The sequence below is a fragment of the Lissotriton helveticus genome, chromosome 2_1, assembly GCF_964261635.1.
Source record: "Lissotriton helveticus chromosome 2_1, aLisHel1.1, whole genome shotgun sequence".
In the NCBI taxonomy this organism is placed as follows: domain Eukaryota; kingdom Metazoa; phylum Chordata; class Amphibia; order Caudata; family Salamandridae; genus Lissotriton; species Lissotriton helveticus.
In genome coordinates this window covers 1018382908-1018400467 of record NC_136059.1, presented here as the reverse complement: position 1 = coordinate 1018400467, position 17560 = coordinate 1018382908, and the positions used below count along the sequence as shown (strand labels likewise).

General features: G+C 45.9%; 1 protein-coding gene across 1 annotated transcript in view; it reads left to right on the top strand.

The window, feature by feature from the left end:
- LOC144818412 (carnosine N-methyltransferase-like) overlaps positions 1–17560 on the top strand; it is a 187232-nt gene that overhangs the window by 44177 nt on the left and 125495 nt on the right. Inside the window, exon 5 of the mRNA XM_078675786.1 lies at positions 10721–10899. Coding sequence (XP_078531912.1) covers positions 10721–10899 — 179 coding nt within the window. The remainder of the gene's footprint in view (positions 1–10720; positions 10900–17560) is intronic.

Genomic DNA, 17560 nt, shown 5'->3' with positions numbered 1-17560 from the left:
ACCTACAGCAAATCGTACACAGAATCAATGAGAACCAATAAAACATCAAGACTACATCAGTTTTCGGCCGCAGAAATAGATTTCTTGGACATAACAATCTATGCACAGAAGGGCAAACTACACACCAGGGCATTCCGCAAACTGACGCCAGCCAATTCAATACGGAGCTGACAGTTATCACCCACCGACAACAATAAAAAATATCCTCCTAAAGTGGGAATTTAAAAGTCTACGAAGTAACTGCAGTAACAGTGAAACTTAACAGAGAAAAAGCCAATAACCTTATAAGCAGACTAGAACAAAGAGGCTATGAGAACACACAGCTTGAAACAACGGCCTCCGACTGCGCTATAATTCCTCTCAATGAACTGTTACAAACTAAGAACCCAGGTAGGGAGGCGCTAAAGACATGTAAAATCGGATTCCTAACGGATTTCCACAATGGTCATTCCCATATCTGAAAAATCCTCAAACATTGGTTCCTCCTGACATACATGACCCTCTATGATCAGATTCAATATTTCCCCGAAATGGGTTTCAGGAGAGCAAAAAACCTTAGACAAACAATGTCTATCTGAATACAATGACAAAAGGAAAAAAACAAGAGCTAACTTCATGTCCAGACCTCAGGGATTCTACACCTGCTTCAACTGCAATGCCTGTAAATAAGGTATCAATAAACAGATTGAATTTACTATACCAGGCAAATACACAACTAAAATCAAAGAATGGATTAATTGCAATTCCAGCTATGTCATTTACGTTATCATATGTCCATGCAATAAAACTTCAGTAGGAAGTACTATCAGACCACTCAAAACTAGAATTTCGGAACATTACAGGAATATTCACAAACCTGAAACTGGACCCCCACTTACAGAACATTTTCAGGAATGCCACCCTCCCAACAAGACTTTCAAATTTTTCGGATTAGCACACATCAAGACCGAGGTGGTGGTAATCAGGAACTTTGAATGAGACAAAAGGAGAGCGAATTTATCTTACGGATGGACACGGTCAATACCGAACTAACAAAGATGCAGGGATGCACTACTGGTTGTATGAATAATCAAACATGGGCCTAAATGAAACTGTGTGCTAATCCCCTCTGCATTTGACCTCCTGTTGTTTTCAGTATACTCAAGCTCATAGCACTTGCATTCTAATAAAGAAGGATAAGACTTTGACGTATTTCACTTCATGTTTCCAGCACGCCAAATCCAGATTTTGAGATTTCATTACCCTGCAATTATATTGCGAGGGCTGGCGGGGCCCCAGCAGCTCCAGGGACTGCTACCTCCCCGGGCCTTGAATAAACCTGCATTGGCATAGCCAATAGGTCTCGCCTTTGGGACCTTATAAGTGTTTAGCTATGCAACAGTTGATGTTGTTGCACCAAGGATATTGTGCTGGATAACTAAACACTTGTAGGGTCCCAAAGGCGAGACCTATTGGCTATGCCAATGCTTGTTAAAAGTTACCACTGCCTGGACATTAGTTGCAGCTCATTAGTACCAGTTTAACATTCAAATATAACAATAATCGACAGAAAGGTTACCAGTCAACCTTTGCAAATGGCCTTCCACTACACAGCAATGCGTGTCGCTGCATTCTTAGTAACTATTGAACCGTTTAAGTTAGAGCGAATGTCTTTTGTTAATCCATGATCTGTTACATAATCAGTAGATTTTATGTGGCAAATACAGTGAATCTAAAATCATGCGAAAATCGCTATGGCCGTGTAATTGCATAATTTCAGTGGCCCCTGATTAAAAGGTTTGAGAAAAGTTGCGTTTGCAATATACCTTGCAAGGCAGCACTAAATCCTGTATGACACATGCAATGGAAGTTTATATAGACGTTCATGAGTGGGGCATTAGGAACACTACAGCAGCAGGCTGTAATGTTTCATGTATTAGACGTTATATTTAGCATCACCCGTCTTACCTAGCATGCCAATAAAGAATTGTGCTGTACTGGCATGATCAGAGCGGGCTCCCACTCAGCCCTGCTTCAGGGCCTTAAATTTTGAGACTCCCCAGTTGTCGGAGAAGATATTATGATAAGCTCTGCTAAGATCGTCTCACTTCCAGAATACAATTGCATATGTACCTATCAGTGCTGACCTTTGCAGGTGGACTTCTCCTGAAAGGTGGCTGTCTGCATGCTGTAATATCAGGTCTGGACCAAGCCCATGTCCAACACCTCCACAACTCCTAGACTCATTTCAGATAGTCCACCAGACAGCCTCCAGGCTGTAGCTTGTTGTTACTAACTTCCTGTGAGGACCTTGAATCAGGATCAAAGTCAGCAAATCATTGATCCAAGCCTACAAAACTAAACAAAATAATGAACTCCATATTAGACGAGTAGAGTACTGGTGTACGATTTTGCTCCTAGGGTATTATTTAATGTCTGGTCTTTAAGGTTTTATAACAGTTAATTACAATAAAAGTCAAATGACCCACTGTATTCAATCACTCCAAACTAAAAGAAAGCAATCCACCATATTCAGCCGATCAACTGTTTTCAGTTACTATGTGCAGGATTTTGAGTGCTAAAGGGAGAGGCCCGAATTTAAAAACGTGCCCGCGATGCTGGCATGAGCGCTTGCCCCCGGCTGAACTGAGCTTACCTCCTGGGGGCTACTTTGGGAGTACATGTATGGCATTCACCTTGGGGGGGTCGAGCAGCGGCAGGCACGATAATTGCAAACAGATGGTGCTGCTGCTCGCTCCCGTAAGGTAAACGCCATACATGCATGAGTACTAATTGGAAACCGTGCAAAACATGCATGAGTTTCCACAAAAGCCCGGAGTGATTCCAAGAGGTCACTCCAAACCAGCCTTGCGCGCTGCGTAGGCGAGACCTCTGCTCGGGGCTTTACTATATTTGAGGTGAGGGGGCCTCACAGGCCCCCCCCCCCCCCCCCAAGCCCAGGGGACCACCACCTCCCTGGGGCTTTTTAATGAATGGGGGGGACTCGATGGCCCTAGGCACTGCCAACCCCAGGTGCCCACCCCCAGAACATTATGACAGGGCGGGAGTCATGCGGCAACACTGCTAACATTGGAACTGGGACCGTGGGGGAAGCCCCAACGCACAGCAGTCCCCAAAGTGAGGGCCAGCCCATGGGAATGGGGTCCCCGGCCCAGAAGGGGGGTCACTCTCTCTTTTGAAAATAAAAAATAAGGCTGGGGATGGGGGTTCCGGGGGGGCCATAACTGGCCTCAGGAAGGAGGTCATGTGGCCCCCTCCTCCAAAACATAACCTGGCTGGCCAGGCTCCGGGGATGGGGTCCCCAGAGCCAAAATTGGCCCAGGGGGAGGGGGGGGCACGTGGTCCCCCCTCCTGGGACAATGTAAAAAAATGAGGCCAGGCCCCAGGGTATGGGGTCCCAGGGGCCAGAAGTGGCCCAGGGTAGGGGGGGGGCAGGGAAGGGAGGCTATGCGGCCCCCTTCCCATTTTCTTTTTTTAATAAAAAAAATAATGCTCATTCCCTGGGAGATGGGGGTCCCCAGAGTCCCAAAACTACTAAAAGAAGGGGAGCCACACAGCCCCCCCTTCTAAAAAGATTTTTTTTTAAAGAAAAGCCAGCATCTCACTGGAGGCCCCGCCCCCTCCCTACACCACTAAGCAAACGCGCCTCCTGGCGCGTTCTGAATTGGGAAATTAAGTCTCCTTCAATAATAAGGGTCCTTGGGGGGCCAACTAGACCACCAAGAACCTCCAGTAAGCCCCACACAGTGGTCCGAGGCCAAGCCCCTTTTTACACCACTCTGCAAACGCACCTCTTGGCGCACTGGTGGTGGGGTGATGAGGTCCCCTTGTGTCCTGAGGACCTCAGGACTGAAGTGGACTTCATCCGCCGAGCAGCAGTGCGCCAGGTGGCGTCTTTGCAGAGTGGTGTAAAAAGGTAGCGTGGCCTCAGACCACTCTCAGCAATCCAGCTGTGTGGGGCTTACTGGAGGGATAGCTGGCCCCCAGGGACCCTTAGGAGACAAGGGGACTTCACCCCCCAACCAAGAGCACGCCAGGAGGCACTTTTGCAGAGTGGAGGCCTTCATTGAGTACTTCACAATGCTGCTGTGTGGAACTTACTGGAGGCAATAGGAGTGGTAGTTGGCACCGAAGCTTGTCCTTAGGCGCCAACTACCTCTCCTGTTACCTCAACTAAGTACTTCAGAGGTCTTCGAAGGCCAAGCCCCCCCCCCCCTCCTTTCTCGACCACTCTGCAACCGTGCCTCCTTGCACAGTACTGGTTGGGGATGAAGTCCACTTTACTACTGAGAGACTTTGGGGGCCAAGAAGCCCTCCTGGTAGCTCCCTTAAGTCCTACACAGCTGAATTCCTGAGCGCTGGTTGGAGGCCCAGCACCCTTTTTCCACCACTCTGCAAACATAACTACTAGTAAAAGAAGCATTTGTAATTTAATAAGTCTCGCATTTGCACGAGTTCGAGCTATTGGCGTTGTAAATCTAAACCTTTTTACTGATTTTTTTTTTTTTTTTTTTTTTTTTTTTTTTTGGGGGAGTGGATGTACTTGTGTGTAGTGGAATTATGTGGTATGTTGTGCAGTGGAATTATGCGGATAAAAATATGTGGTATATAGTGTATAGGAATTATGTAGAGTGGGATTATGTGTTATGGAGAGTAATTATGTGGTATAGTAGTCTGTGGAGTGGTAACCTCAGGTTTAATCTTCCTCGTTTCCCTAGAAGCTAAATTATGAACTCAATGAGACAAAAAAAAGAAGGCATCACTGAGGAGCACTTCTGGACCTAGTCAGAGGTATGAGCAGGGTCACTGGTATTATGCGACTGTTTAGCTCACCAACTTTTGCTCAATTATACATTTTCCGTATTAGCCACATAATCCATCATCTGCTGCCTAATCTGCAGATATGAACAAAAAAAAGCCTTGTTTCTAGCTCAAACGTTACCAAAAATGCAGAGTCAAGTGTCACAGCATGGTGGAAGGCCCTTTGCCAACCTAGAATGGTCACCTGTTACTTATTGCTAAATGTGGGTGTTAAATTGGTACTAATGGTGTGCAACCCACTCTTTCTGCGCCTCTTTGCACTTTCTGCAATTCTGTTGCTTCTTTCTGCTCATCTCCTCCACTTTCTGTACCCCTCTTGCCTCTTCCTGTACCCCTCTTGCCTCTTTTCACATCACTTGCCTCTTTCTGCACTTCTTTTGCTCCGTTCTGCACTTCACTTGCCTCTTTCTGTACCCTTCTTGCCTCTTTCTGCACCTCTGTTCCAAATTTCTGCACCCCTCTTGCCTTTTTCTGCACCCCTCTTGCCTTTTTCTGCACCCTGTGAGAAAGTGTCATATTTCTTGCATGGTATGCCCCCACCTTTTGCTGAATTGCTGATGTGATTTGACAGAGTGTGCCCTGGGCTCCTGCCAATCAGGTGCCCAGGGCCTGTGTTCCTTCTCTAAAATTGTGTTGAAACTAAAACCCAGTTGGCGTCTCTGGCCACATGTCAGTCCCTGGTAAATGGTACCCTAGGTACCCAGGGCATTGTGACCAGTGAAGACCCCTAAGGGCTGCAGCACTTATTGTGCCACCCTGGGGGGCCCTGTATCCTGACACACACACACTGCCTTTGCAGGCTGAGAGTCCTGGTGCAGAACTAAACAGTCGACATGGCACACATCCCTGTGTGCCATGGCCGCAAACACACTGCCCTGACATACATCCGTCCCCCCTCTAGCTGGGTGCACTTTGCCACTGGTGCGGGCACAGGTGCATGAGCCTTGTGCCTCTATAGTACCCAGGGCCATTCCTGGGCACTGTAAGTGCAGTGATGTCATTAAGAGTATACGTTGCTGGGAGGTTGTCATTACGAACTCCACAGCACCATGATGGCTACACTAAAGACTGAAGTTTGATATCAAACTTCTCAGTGCATTAAACCCACACTGATGCCAGTGTAGGATTTAATGCCGAATGCACTACAGAGGGCATCTTAGAGGTGCCCCCTGAAACCTAACCAACTCCCAGTGTCCTGTGTGAGTGGCTACAGAGGCTGCCACCACCAGACATATGCTGCTTTTAATGAGCTTCCCCAGGCCAATTGCTGTACTCAGCAACTGGTCCCCACCGTTCTGACCCCCACTTTGGCGGTTAGACCGACAGGAAACACTAGGTGAGGAAAGGGTGTGTGCCAGCCTGTGCCAACTCCACCCCTCAGGTGGGAGAGGCGAGGTGAAGCACAACTCCGGGCTACTGCCATCTTGAGGATGGGGAGCCCTGCCCAATCAGAGCTAGGCCCCTGCACCCCTCCCACAGGAGAAGAGCAGAATAGGGGGTGTAGTCACCCCAGGACAGGGACCCATTGTTCCCTGCCCTTGCCCTACCTGTAACGCCCCATAATTTAGTATTTAGGGGCACCCTGAACCTTCCTTCCTCAGATCTCAATTTGAAACCAGAAGAAGAACCAGAAACCAGACCTGCCGTGCAGCTGCTAACAAGAGGATGAGACCAACTGGCTTGGCCCCAGAACCTACAGGCCTGTTTATCCTTGAACCTGCTCCTGCTAAACCCCGGCGTCTCCTAGGGACAGCAACCTCAAAAACCCAGGAGGACCTGCCTGCCTTGATCATCTAAAAGACTGGGACTCCCATGAGCAGTGGTTCTGCTCAAACAGCAACACCCCTGGTGCCAGCCAGGAACCGCGAATCCAGCACACTCTGTACCCACCTAACCAGGCCTGTGCCTGAGTGAACAAAGACCACGAGGATGTCCTCCCGGCGACTGTGACCTGGAATCCAGTGCCCAAAGACACTCCTCGACGATCCTGATGATGCCTGCAGCCTCACAACAAGGCACCCCCTCCAACTGCGACCAGCTGAGGGTAAGATTTCCCCGACTTCCAAAGTCACCCCGGCGCCCCACGCCCCCCTGTGCCCAACTCCTGGGTGTCTACCTATCCTCCAAGATCCCAACGTACCTCTCGAAGTGGTGGTCGCACCTGAGCCTGCAGCCTTTGTTCAACTTCCAAGTCTCCCATTGAATAACATTGAGTGCCCGATGGCTCAAAAGCACCCTGCACCCAGCTGCCCGAGTGCCCCTGGAAGTGCAACCTCTGTCCTAATCTACTTCCCAATTTGCCCTGAGCAAGTGACCAGGAGCCCAGCTCCCACAGCTGCGTGGCCTGCTTGCCAGCAGCCACCATCCAAAGGCCCCCTGCCGCCCATGGGCTAACATTGGGCCTAACTACCTCTGCACCCGGCTTCCCCGGTGCCGCTGAGGGTGTAACAACTGTCCCTACCTGACCTTGGGAGACCCCCAAGTCTATGGCCAGAACCTTAACTCTGCCAGTCGAGTACTTACCCAAGAGCCGATAACTCAATTTTCTTCTATAGGGTAACATTGACGGGTTCCACTTGGAAATTCTTCTAAGTGTGGAGTTTTTAAACTTTAAAATATTCATCTAAAATTAGCCAAACAACGAATTCCGATTTACTCACCTGTTATCAGGAGAGATCCCAGTGCTGTATCTTTCAGCCCAGCACTGAACCTGAAAAGTAACTATAACCGTGATTTACTGTTAACTCAAATTTCCTCCATAGGAATCCATTGTCTGATTTTCACCAGAAAAGTTTCTAAGTGTCGATTTTGGAAACGTACAAATATTCCTTAAAAATCGCCTGTATGACCTAAACGCATTCTTTCAATTGTTTACAGGAGATTCAGCAGTGCTGGATGCAGGATCCAACACTGAGTAAGAAAAAGTAACAATAACACTACTTACTCCTCCCATAGGATAACATTGGTGATTCTATGTGAAAAAAGTTTCTCAGTGTCAACTTTTAAAATACAATAATATTCCTTAAAATTCACTACTGTAACCAAAACAGCTTTTACTTAATTGTTTACAGGAGGTGTCCCAGGACTGAATCTATGATCCAGACCTGTGGTTAGAAAAGTAGTCTATAAAGTAACTAATTGCATTTAACTAGAAATTCCCATTGGGCTCAATGGTAACATTGTGTTTGAAATTGTGTTGCCTATTTCAACAACTGTAGCTATTGTATTCAAAAGTCTATTGCCTATTTGAAAAGTATTTAACTGAAGTAACTAATTCTGAGAAAGTATATTTTGATACCTATTGTTGGTTCTAAAATAAAAGAGCTATATATTTTTATACAAACAATTGGCCTAGTGTGTGAGACCATTTGCTGACTGTGTACAACAAATGCTTTAAGTAACGTTATATCTAACTTTAGCCTCTGCCATACCTCTGGGGACTGTGGACTCTGTGCACACTGTACCTTACTTTGGTCTAGTATATACAGAGCCACTTTCTTACACACCCTTCTTGCCTTTTTCTGCACCCTTCTTGCCTTTTTCTGCACTCTTCTTGCCTTTTTCTGCACTCTTCTTGCCTTTTTCTGCACCCTTCTTGCCCTTTTCTGCACACTTTCTGCACCCCCTTTGCCTGTTTCTGCAACTCTCTTACCTCTGTCTGCAGATCTCTTGTCTCCTTCTGCACCTCATTTGCCTCTTTTTGCACCAGTTTTTTTTTTTGCATTAGTCTGGTAACATCACCTCTTACAAATTTCTGCACCCCTCTTGCCTCTTTCTGCAACTTGCTTGCCTCTTTCTGCCTTTCTCATGCCTCCTTCTGAACCAGTCTTGATTCTTTCTCCACCCCTTTTGTCGTTTTCTGCACTAGTCTTCCCTCTTTCTGTACCTCTGTTGCTTCTTTATTGCACCCCTCTGTTCCTTCTTTCTGCACCCCTCTGTTCCTTCTTTCTGCACCCCTCTGTTCCTTCTTTCTGCAACTCTCTTGTAAATTTCTGCACCCCGCGTGCCGCTGTGTGCACCTCTCTTGCCTCTGTCTGCTCCTCTTGCAAATTTCTGCACCCCTCTTGCCTCTTTCTGCACCTCTTTTGCCTTTTTTCTGCACTCCTCTTATTCTTTCTGCACCTCTGTTGGTTCTTTCTGTACCTCTTTTGCCTCTGTATGCACCCCTGTTTCCTCTTTCTGCACTCCTCTAGCTTCTTTCTGCACCTCTGTTGCTTCTTTCTGCTCTTCTCTTGCTTCTTCCCTTTTCCTGCACTTCTCTTGGTTCTTTATGCACGTCTCTTGCGTCTTTCTGCATCCCTCTTGCTTCTTTCTGCACGTCTCTTCTTTCTGCACCCCATTTGCTTCTTTCTGCACCCACTTGCCTCTTTCTGTACCCTTCTTCTCTTTCTGTACCCTTCTTCTCTCTGCACCTCTCTTGCTTTTTTCTGCATCTCTCTTGCCTCTCCCTGCATCTTTTGCTTGTTTCTGCTTTTCTTTTGCATCTTTCTGTACCCTTCTTGCCTCCTTCTGCTCTTGCTTGTTTCTGCACCTCTCTTGCAAATTTCTGCACCCCTCTTGCTTGTTTCTGCACCCATCTTCTCTCTTTCTACACCCCTGTTTCCTCTTTCGGCACCTCTTCTGCCTGTTTCTGCACCTCTACTGCCTCGTTCTGAACTTCTCTTGCCTCTTTCTTCACCTCTGTTGCTTCTTTCTGCACTTCTCTTGCTTCTCTCTGCACTTCTCTTGCTTCTCTCTGCACTTCTCTTGCTTCTCTCTGCACTTCTCTTGCTTCTCTCTGCACTTCTCTCGCTTCTTTTTGCACCTCTATTGCCTCTTCTGCACACACAGGGCTACTTTTAAACTGACCTCGGACTCAGCAGTGCACACATGTAAGTGCTGAAAAGGGCTGCTGGCCTCTAAACTGCCATGCCCTATTGTATGCTAGGGACTTAGAGGTAGGTTTAATACCCCTGCCCTATTATATACTAGGGCCTTACAGGAGAGGTGATGCCAATCACAGGGATACCTCACCACATAGTGTACCCCAGTGTATGTAGGTGTTTTCACTATATTCTAAGTGTCTTTCAGCAAAGCACTGGCTCAGGGCCTAGTTAGGCAGAGCACAGGGCCAGTCAGTCATTTTCCACCAGTACCAGTCAGCAAAAAGTTGGGGGGTGCCCAGGGCACTGGATAACTTTGCAACAAGGCCTGTTGTCTGTTGGTTCTTTCTGCATATCTCTGCCTTCTTTCTGCACCTTTCTTCTTCTTTCTGGACTTCTGTTGCCTCTTTCTGCATTTCTCTTGCTTCTTTCTGCGCCTTTCTTCCTCTTGATGCACATGTCCTAGGCATAGTTCGAAATTAGCATTTAAAACACTTAGAAATTCAGCCAATCCAATCACTCTGATCTGCAGTTTCAACTTTGGATCGACACATTCGAAAGGGACCGCAGGAGAAAAGGCTCTCTCAATAAAGCGAGTTTCAGATGGCCATAATTTACATAAGTGATGAACCTTTCAAGCTCACTATGCAACTTTTTAAATTGCTTATATCTAACAAATACTACTAAACGGATTTACACCAAGCCCACAAAAGCACTCTTTCTGAGTGGTATTAATCTGTTCAATGGTTTGGGCTGTCGGCACAAGCAAAATTTCCTAAGGGGTCGCTAAAATGAGAGAAAATGCCTCCCTCCCAAAGCCCCTATCCCCTTTAACCTTTTTTTCCAGTGAAAAGTGTGGCTTAACCATGACTACAGTGGCTACTGCCAAATTTATGTATACACTATTAAATTGATATGTTTTGTTTTTGGCATGTTTTAGCAAATTTCTTATGAACTCGTGCCAGTATGGAGAGAAAGCTATTCTCATCCCTATGAGTAAAAATAGGCAAGTAATAGAATCAATTTCTGTTTTGCAGATGCTGTCAAGTCAATGGTTTTAAGCTTTATCCATGGATACACCAGTTCAGCAACAATCGCAGGTCGGCAGATCAAATAAGGCCAGTATATTTTCCTGATGTAAATCCACATAGCCTTCCTTCAAATGCTAATTTCTCAATGACAGCTGGAGATTTTCAAGAGATTTACACCGAATGTAGTAAGTAGCCTAACGTTTGAGCTGCTGTATAAATACGTAAATCACATTATTCAGGTGACACTTATTATATTAAAATCATCACCAGGTTTCTGTTCTTTCAGACAAGTTAACCAGATGCTCTCACTGTTTCTTCAGCATTGGATTTTTTGCAGCTTTGCATGCTTTGTCAAAACGTCTTAGGCTGAGAGCACCTTGTACATTTAAAGCATTAATGTCAATTTAGTAGCCCTTCCTGATGAGCTTTTTTTTTCTTTTCATTAACCCCATTTTTCAATTATTGGAGCTCTTTTCAAGCTGTCTGTCACTTTGCATCCATCTGTAGTTCCACCCTATTGGGCATCTCTGAATGAAATTCTTTATTACAAACCAGCGTAGAATTGGGTTTGCCAAGTGGTCCAGCTGTTTGACGCAGTTAAATATTTTTATTCAGACTACACCTTATTTTAATAAAGACAGCTCATCTTTGTTTTGCAAAAGAAAAAAGTAATACAGTTTAAAGTAAACCTTTGCAAGCATTTTACATTTTAGGCCTGTCTAAGATTAAACTTGCCTTTCATAGCACACAAGAAGCATGTCCTGCAATATGATTGTGCATAATGTGTTCTTAATTTTTTCTTTTCAATTGATGTATTTTAAATTACATCACAAAATATCTGTTTGAGGCATATGAGCTGCAGATTCTACACTTTGCATTAGATCGCCACCTGGTGTTGGGCTCGGATGATTGCATGTTCTTGTCGTCTTGGAAGAAGTCTTTGTAGTCACGAGATCGGTGACTCCTCCCATGGACAATAGTGCGCATGGGCATTGGCTCCATCCTTAAATAGTTTTTTTTCTGCACTGGGTTCGGATGCAACTTTTCCGCTCCGGTTCGAAATCTACTTTCCACGGACTTCGACGCGCAGAACTTTCTAAAAACAACTTCAATATCCATAGACTCAACTTCATCAGTTGGATTCCGGTCATCGACGCGGGCCGTTGGGCCTACTCACGTGGTGAAGCCTACAACTCATGGAAAGGACGCCATTAAAAAAATGCCCGTGTGTGGAGCACAATTTCCACGCAGCGACCATCATGAGGTGTGTAACCTGTGTTTATCACCTGAACACGACGCAGCTTGTGCGTCCTTTCGATCCAAGACCATTCGAGATTAGAGGGCCCTTCGACGCGACATGCAGAGATCCGCTCCGGAACCGGTGGATATCTCTGACGAAGGTCCATGTTTCCCCAAGGAAGATTCGATGATCTCCAAATCGTATCTGAGGCAGATTACTCCATACCATCAGGTCAACGCGTGAGTACGACTGCCCCTACCCCAACCCCAACCCCAACTCCTAAACCAAAGGCTAAGGTCAAAACTCCGCCTTCGGGGCCCAGTCGAGACATTGCTTCGAAAGCCCCGCCATCGAGCCCCGGCTCTGAAGAAAATACTAAAGCCTTCCGGTAGCTCCATACCGAGCAAACCGCACATGCCGATACTACCAGCTCCCTCTGCAGCGAAACCAAAAGAAGTCCCGGTTCCGAAAAACACTCAAACCGTCGACTCCTAAAGACAAGACTGCACCGAAACCAATGAAGCCTGTTTTCGACGCTTCCAATCCGACCAAAATAGCTTCCAGCCCAAAATCTTCAGTGCCGAAACCTACAAAGCCTGCTTCTGATGCCTCCAAGCCCTCGAACCAGGCCTCGACTCCGAAAACAATAACTTCGGTGCCGAAAACTATGCCAAAGGACTACACAACAACTCCTATGGCTAAAGACCAGCAGAAACCTGGCCCAGAGCCGAAGAAATCGGCGCCGAAAGCTATTTCTCAAGAAGAGCTTTTTCGACCTGATCATTGACAAAAAAGGATATACATAGATCCAAAAACAGGACATGTTTCCACTATGCCACATAGAAAGAGGAAGATAGATACAGCATCTTCAACTCCAGTGCCGGTCAAGAAGAAGGACTCTGCCACATCATCTATGCACCCTTCTTCTCCTGTACCTCCTCTTTCACCTTGTATTCCTTTTAACATTTCACCTCCACGTTCACCTGCTCATTCACCACAAAATTCTCCACCTCAATCTTCACCTCCACAGAATGAAGATGAGTATAACATAGGGGATGGGGGAGACCCAGATGAGCCCTTTCCATACCCTAGTGATGTACCAGACTGGGAATATCCAAACCCACAAGATGTACCAGATATCCCTGACCCACATACATATCCATCCAAACCATCTCCTCCTGAAGATAATATTTGGTTTGGACATCTCCTTAATAGGGCTGCCATCTATCATCATAATGTAACAATGCACTCAGATGACGCAGAGGAAGATTTTTTGTTAGACACTATTGAACACTCACAAAAATCTGTTCAAATATTACCCATGATTAAAGGAGTTATTAAGCATGCCCCAGAAGTGTTTAAAGATCCTGTACGAGCTAGGATCATAAACCCAAGAATAGAAAAAAGTATAGGTCCACTCCTGGGGATCCTGCTTACATTAAAGGACAGCTACCCTTAGATTCCTTAGTCGTTTCAAACGCTTGAAAAAGAGCAAATTCAGACATCAGGTGAGGCACCACCTCCTGATAAGGAATCAAAAATAATAGATGCTTCAGGCAAAAGGATAGCTGCACAAGCTAGCAATACATGGCGTATAGCTAACACACAAGCCCTCCTCGCAAAATACGACAGGGCTCATTATGACCAGTTAGAAACCCTTTTACAACATCTACCTGACCAATATAAGGCACAGGCAAATGACCTTATACAAGAGGGTAAGCTTATTTCAAATGCCTTAATCAAGTGCGCTCTTGATGTAGCACACACTGCATCTAGAGCAATAAACACTAGTGTCCTCCTTAGAAGACGTGCGTGGCTACACATTTCAGGGTTTAAGCAAGAGGTGCAAACAACCATCTTAAAACAACCATTCAACCAACAACAGTTGTTTGGTCCAGAGGTAGACGTAGCACTTGAGAAAATGAAAAAAGACACTGGTACTGCAAAATCTATGGGAGCTCTGCAGTCCACTCAACCAAGAGGCTCCTTTCGTCGCTCCTTTTACAGAGGAGGCTCCAAACAAACTGGGGCAGACTTAAGGCCTCTCAATCTTTATATACACTCAGATCATTTTCACATGATCACTTTACAGCAAGTGCTTCCATTGTTGCAACAAGGCGATTTTCTCACTACACTAGACCTCAAAGACGCCTACTTTCACATTTCTATTTCTATTTAGGGGGTTTTGTAAAGCGCATGGTGACGCAACAACGGCGTGTCCCCGCGCTGAGGAGAAACTTTTTTTTTTTACTGGAACCTACAGAAGCGGCATACCTACTGAGCGAATAGAGCAGTTTTAAGCTTGGCTCTAAAGATTGATTCTGATGGCTCTAGTCGCAATGCCATGGGTAACTTGTTCCATCTGGAAGCTGCAAGGTATCTGAAAGATCTTCCACCCATCCGTGCTCTAGACACCTTAGGAACAGCCAGGAGTCCAGAGCCGGAGGATCTCAAGGATCGGGGCGGCTCGTAGGATGTCAGAAGTCCTTGCAAAGGGAGAGGAGATCTCCCATTAATGATCCGATGGCACGTGCATAGCGCTTTAAATTCTACCCTGCTTCACACAGGAAGTATCTCAGGTTTGTGCTAGAAGGACAACACTATCAATTCAAAGTCCTTCCATTTAGGGTCACAACCTCACCACGAGTGTTCACAAAGTGCCTAGCAGTAGTAGCAGCACATCTCAGAAGATAACCTATCCATGTCTTCCCATAATTAGACGATTGGCTCATAAAAGCCAAGTCATTCAACCAGTGTGTTCAACACACATCTCAAACAATTCAGACATTGCACAACTTGGGGTTTACAAAAAGTCACATCTACAGCCCTCTCATGTACGTCAATACTTAAGGGCTACCATAAACACCAATACAGCTCTAGCATATCCCAGTCCAGCCTGGATACAGAGCTTTCAAGCCTTAGTTACAAGGTTTCAAAACCAACACTCTCTCCCAGCCAGAGTGTTCATGCAATTAATAGGCATGATGGCATCTTGCATTTTTATTGTATCATATGCAAGACTGCAAATGCGCCCATTGCAGGAATGTCTAGCACATCAGTGGAATCAGGCACAAGGACAACTGACAGTCCTGGTGTTGGTGGACAGCCGCACACATCACTCTCTGTAGTGGTGGAACACCAAAAACTAGTCCAAAGGGCGGCCGTTCCACAGATAGTACTGACAACGGATGCATCCCTAACAGGATGGGGAGCACATCTGCTCCACCACACAACTCCGGGAAGATGGACCGTTCATCACCTAGAGTTGCTGGCAATTTTCCTAGCACTAAAGTCCTTCCAAGTACACATACGGAACAAAGCGGACTTAATCCAGACAGACAACATGACAGGCCTGTACTACATACAAAAACAAGGAGGCACACATTTCCTGCAGCTGTCCCAGCTCGCACAAAACATTTGGAGATGGGCCAATCCACAAAACATATATCTGCTTGCAGAACACCTTCCAGGAGTTCACAATCAGATAGCCGATCTGTTAAGTCTACCGACACAACAGATTCATGAATGGGAACTACATCTGCAAGTTCTTCAACCATTCTTTCATAAGTTGGTTCATCCAGACATAGACTTGTTTGCCTCACACGAAAACGCAAAATGCCCAACCTTCGGCGAAAGGTTTCCACGCTTGCTGTCCAAGGGCAATGCAATATGGATGAACTGGTCAGGCAGATTTGCGTACTGTTTTCCGCCAATCCCACTAATACCACTTGTAGTATGCAAGCTCAGACAACAGTCTCTCAAACTAATCCTGGTAGCTCGCACATGGGCACGCCAACCGTGGTTCACCACACTGCTGGAACTCTCTCGTTCCACACCAAAAACTGTCTCTGACACCATCCATGCTAACACAGAACCATGGAGACATCAGGCATCCAGATCCAGGTCAACTGAATCTGGCAATCTGGCTCCTGAAGTCTTATAGTTTGGTTACCTTAACCTGCCACCAGATTGTATGAATATCATTAAAGAAGCCAGAAGACCTACTACTAGAGCTTGCTATGCTGCTAAATGGAAACGATTTGCCATTTACTGCACTAATAATCAAATTGATCCTTTAGATACTTCCCTCCAAAATATTATCTGTTACCTTCTCCATTTACAGAGATGTAATCTGGCATATTCATCTATACGTTTACATCTTGCAGCCATTGTGGCATATCTACAAAACAGACAACATATGTCGCTGTTTAAAGTACCAGCAATAAAAGCTTTTATGGAAGGATTAAAAAGAATTATTCCTCCTAGGTTACCACTCTCTCCAGTGTGGAACCTAAACATTGTTCTTACCAGGCTCATGGGGTCCTCTTTTGAACCTTTACATAAATGTGAACTGCTATTTCTCACATGGAAAACCGCTTTCCTCATTGCTATTACCTCTTAGGAGAGTTAGTGAGTTTCAAGCTTTCACTATACAAGAACCATTTTTACAATTGCACCATAACAAAGTGGTTCTAAGGACTAATGCTAAATTCTGATAGATACATCAGGGCTCGAAAATTTCACTCGACCGCTCGCATAGTCGAGCTAAATTTAACACGGGCGAGCTATTTTTAGGTCCTACTCGCCCTTTCTGGCGAGTAGGAAAACAAACCAACTTTTGTCCTCGGTCTGTGAAAACGGAGCAAATGTGACAAGATAACAAAGATTTAAAGGCATTTTTATTGCTCACAAAGTTAATGAGCAACAAAGATGCCTTTAACTCTTGTTATCTTGTTACATTTGCACCGCTTTCAGAGACTGAGGTCAAGTAGGTTGCAGTTAGGTCGAGGACATTTTTTAAGGTACTAGTCCTGCAGGACTAGTACTATTTTTGGGATTTTTTGAGCCCTGTACATCTGCCGTGTGGATTCCTCACCTTGTGAATATCCCCTTGCGTCAGCAGCATTCGGAAATTCTTTTTGTAGCCTCGCGCCGACGTGGACATGGACGTCCTGAGACACGACATCGCTCGCGACTCCGCTGACGTCACCGACGCCTACAATAGGCCCACGCCGGCGTGATGACATCAGTTCCCTTTTTTCCGCGTCGTCGACGCTAACGGTTTCGGGATACTCTGTAGCTTCTAGTAACTGTTACTGTTTTTCTTCGTTTCTCTGTTCTCTGGCCTCTTTGTTCTTTCATTATGTCGATAAAGAAGACGGGTTTTAAACCCTGCAGGGAATGTGGAAAGATGATGTCTGTTACGGACCCACACCAGGACTGTATTTGGTGTTTGAGCTCCGACCACGACGTGGATGGGTGTTCGTCGTGCCAAAAGATGAATCCAAAGGCCCTGCGAGAAAGGGAGTCTAAGCTTCTTGTGGCAAAATTGAAAGCCGACAAGGTTAGGAAATCTTCGAAATCCCACTCGAAGAAATCGAGACCGAGGTCTCGAGAGGCGTCAGCTTCAGCTTCGAAGTCTTCGTCGGATCATGCTTCGAGGTCACGTAAGAAGCATAAGAAAAGGAGACATGAATCTCGACGTCATTCGGGTGATAAGTCTGACTCGAGGTCGAGATCACCCAGGAAGATTAAATCGAAGTGATTCCTCCACAAGAGATTTCAGATGAAGGCGAGGCCTTGCCTTCGGAGTCGCAAGTTCATTC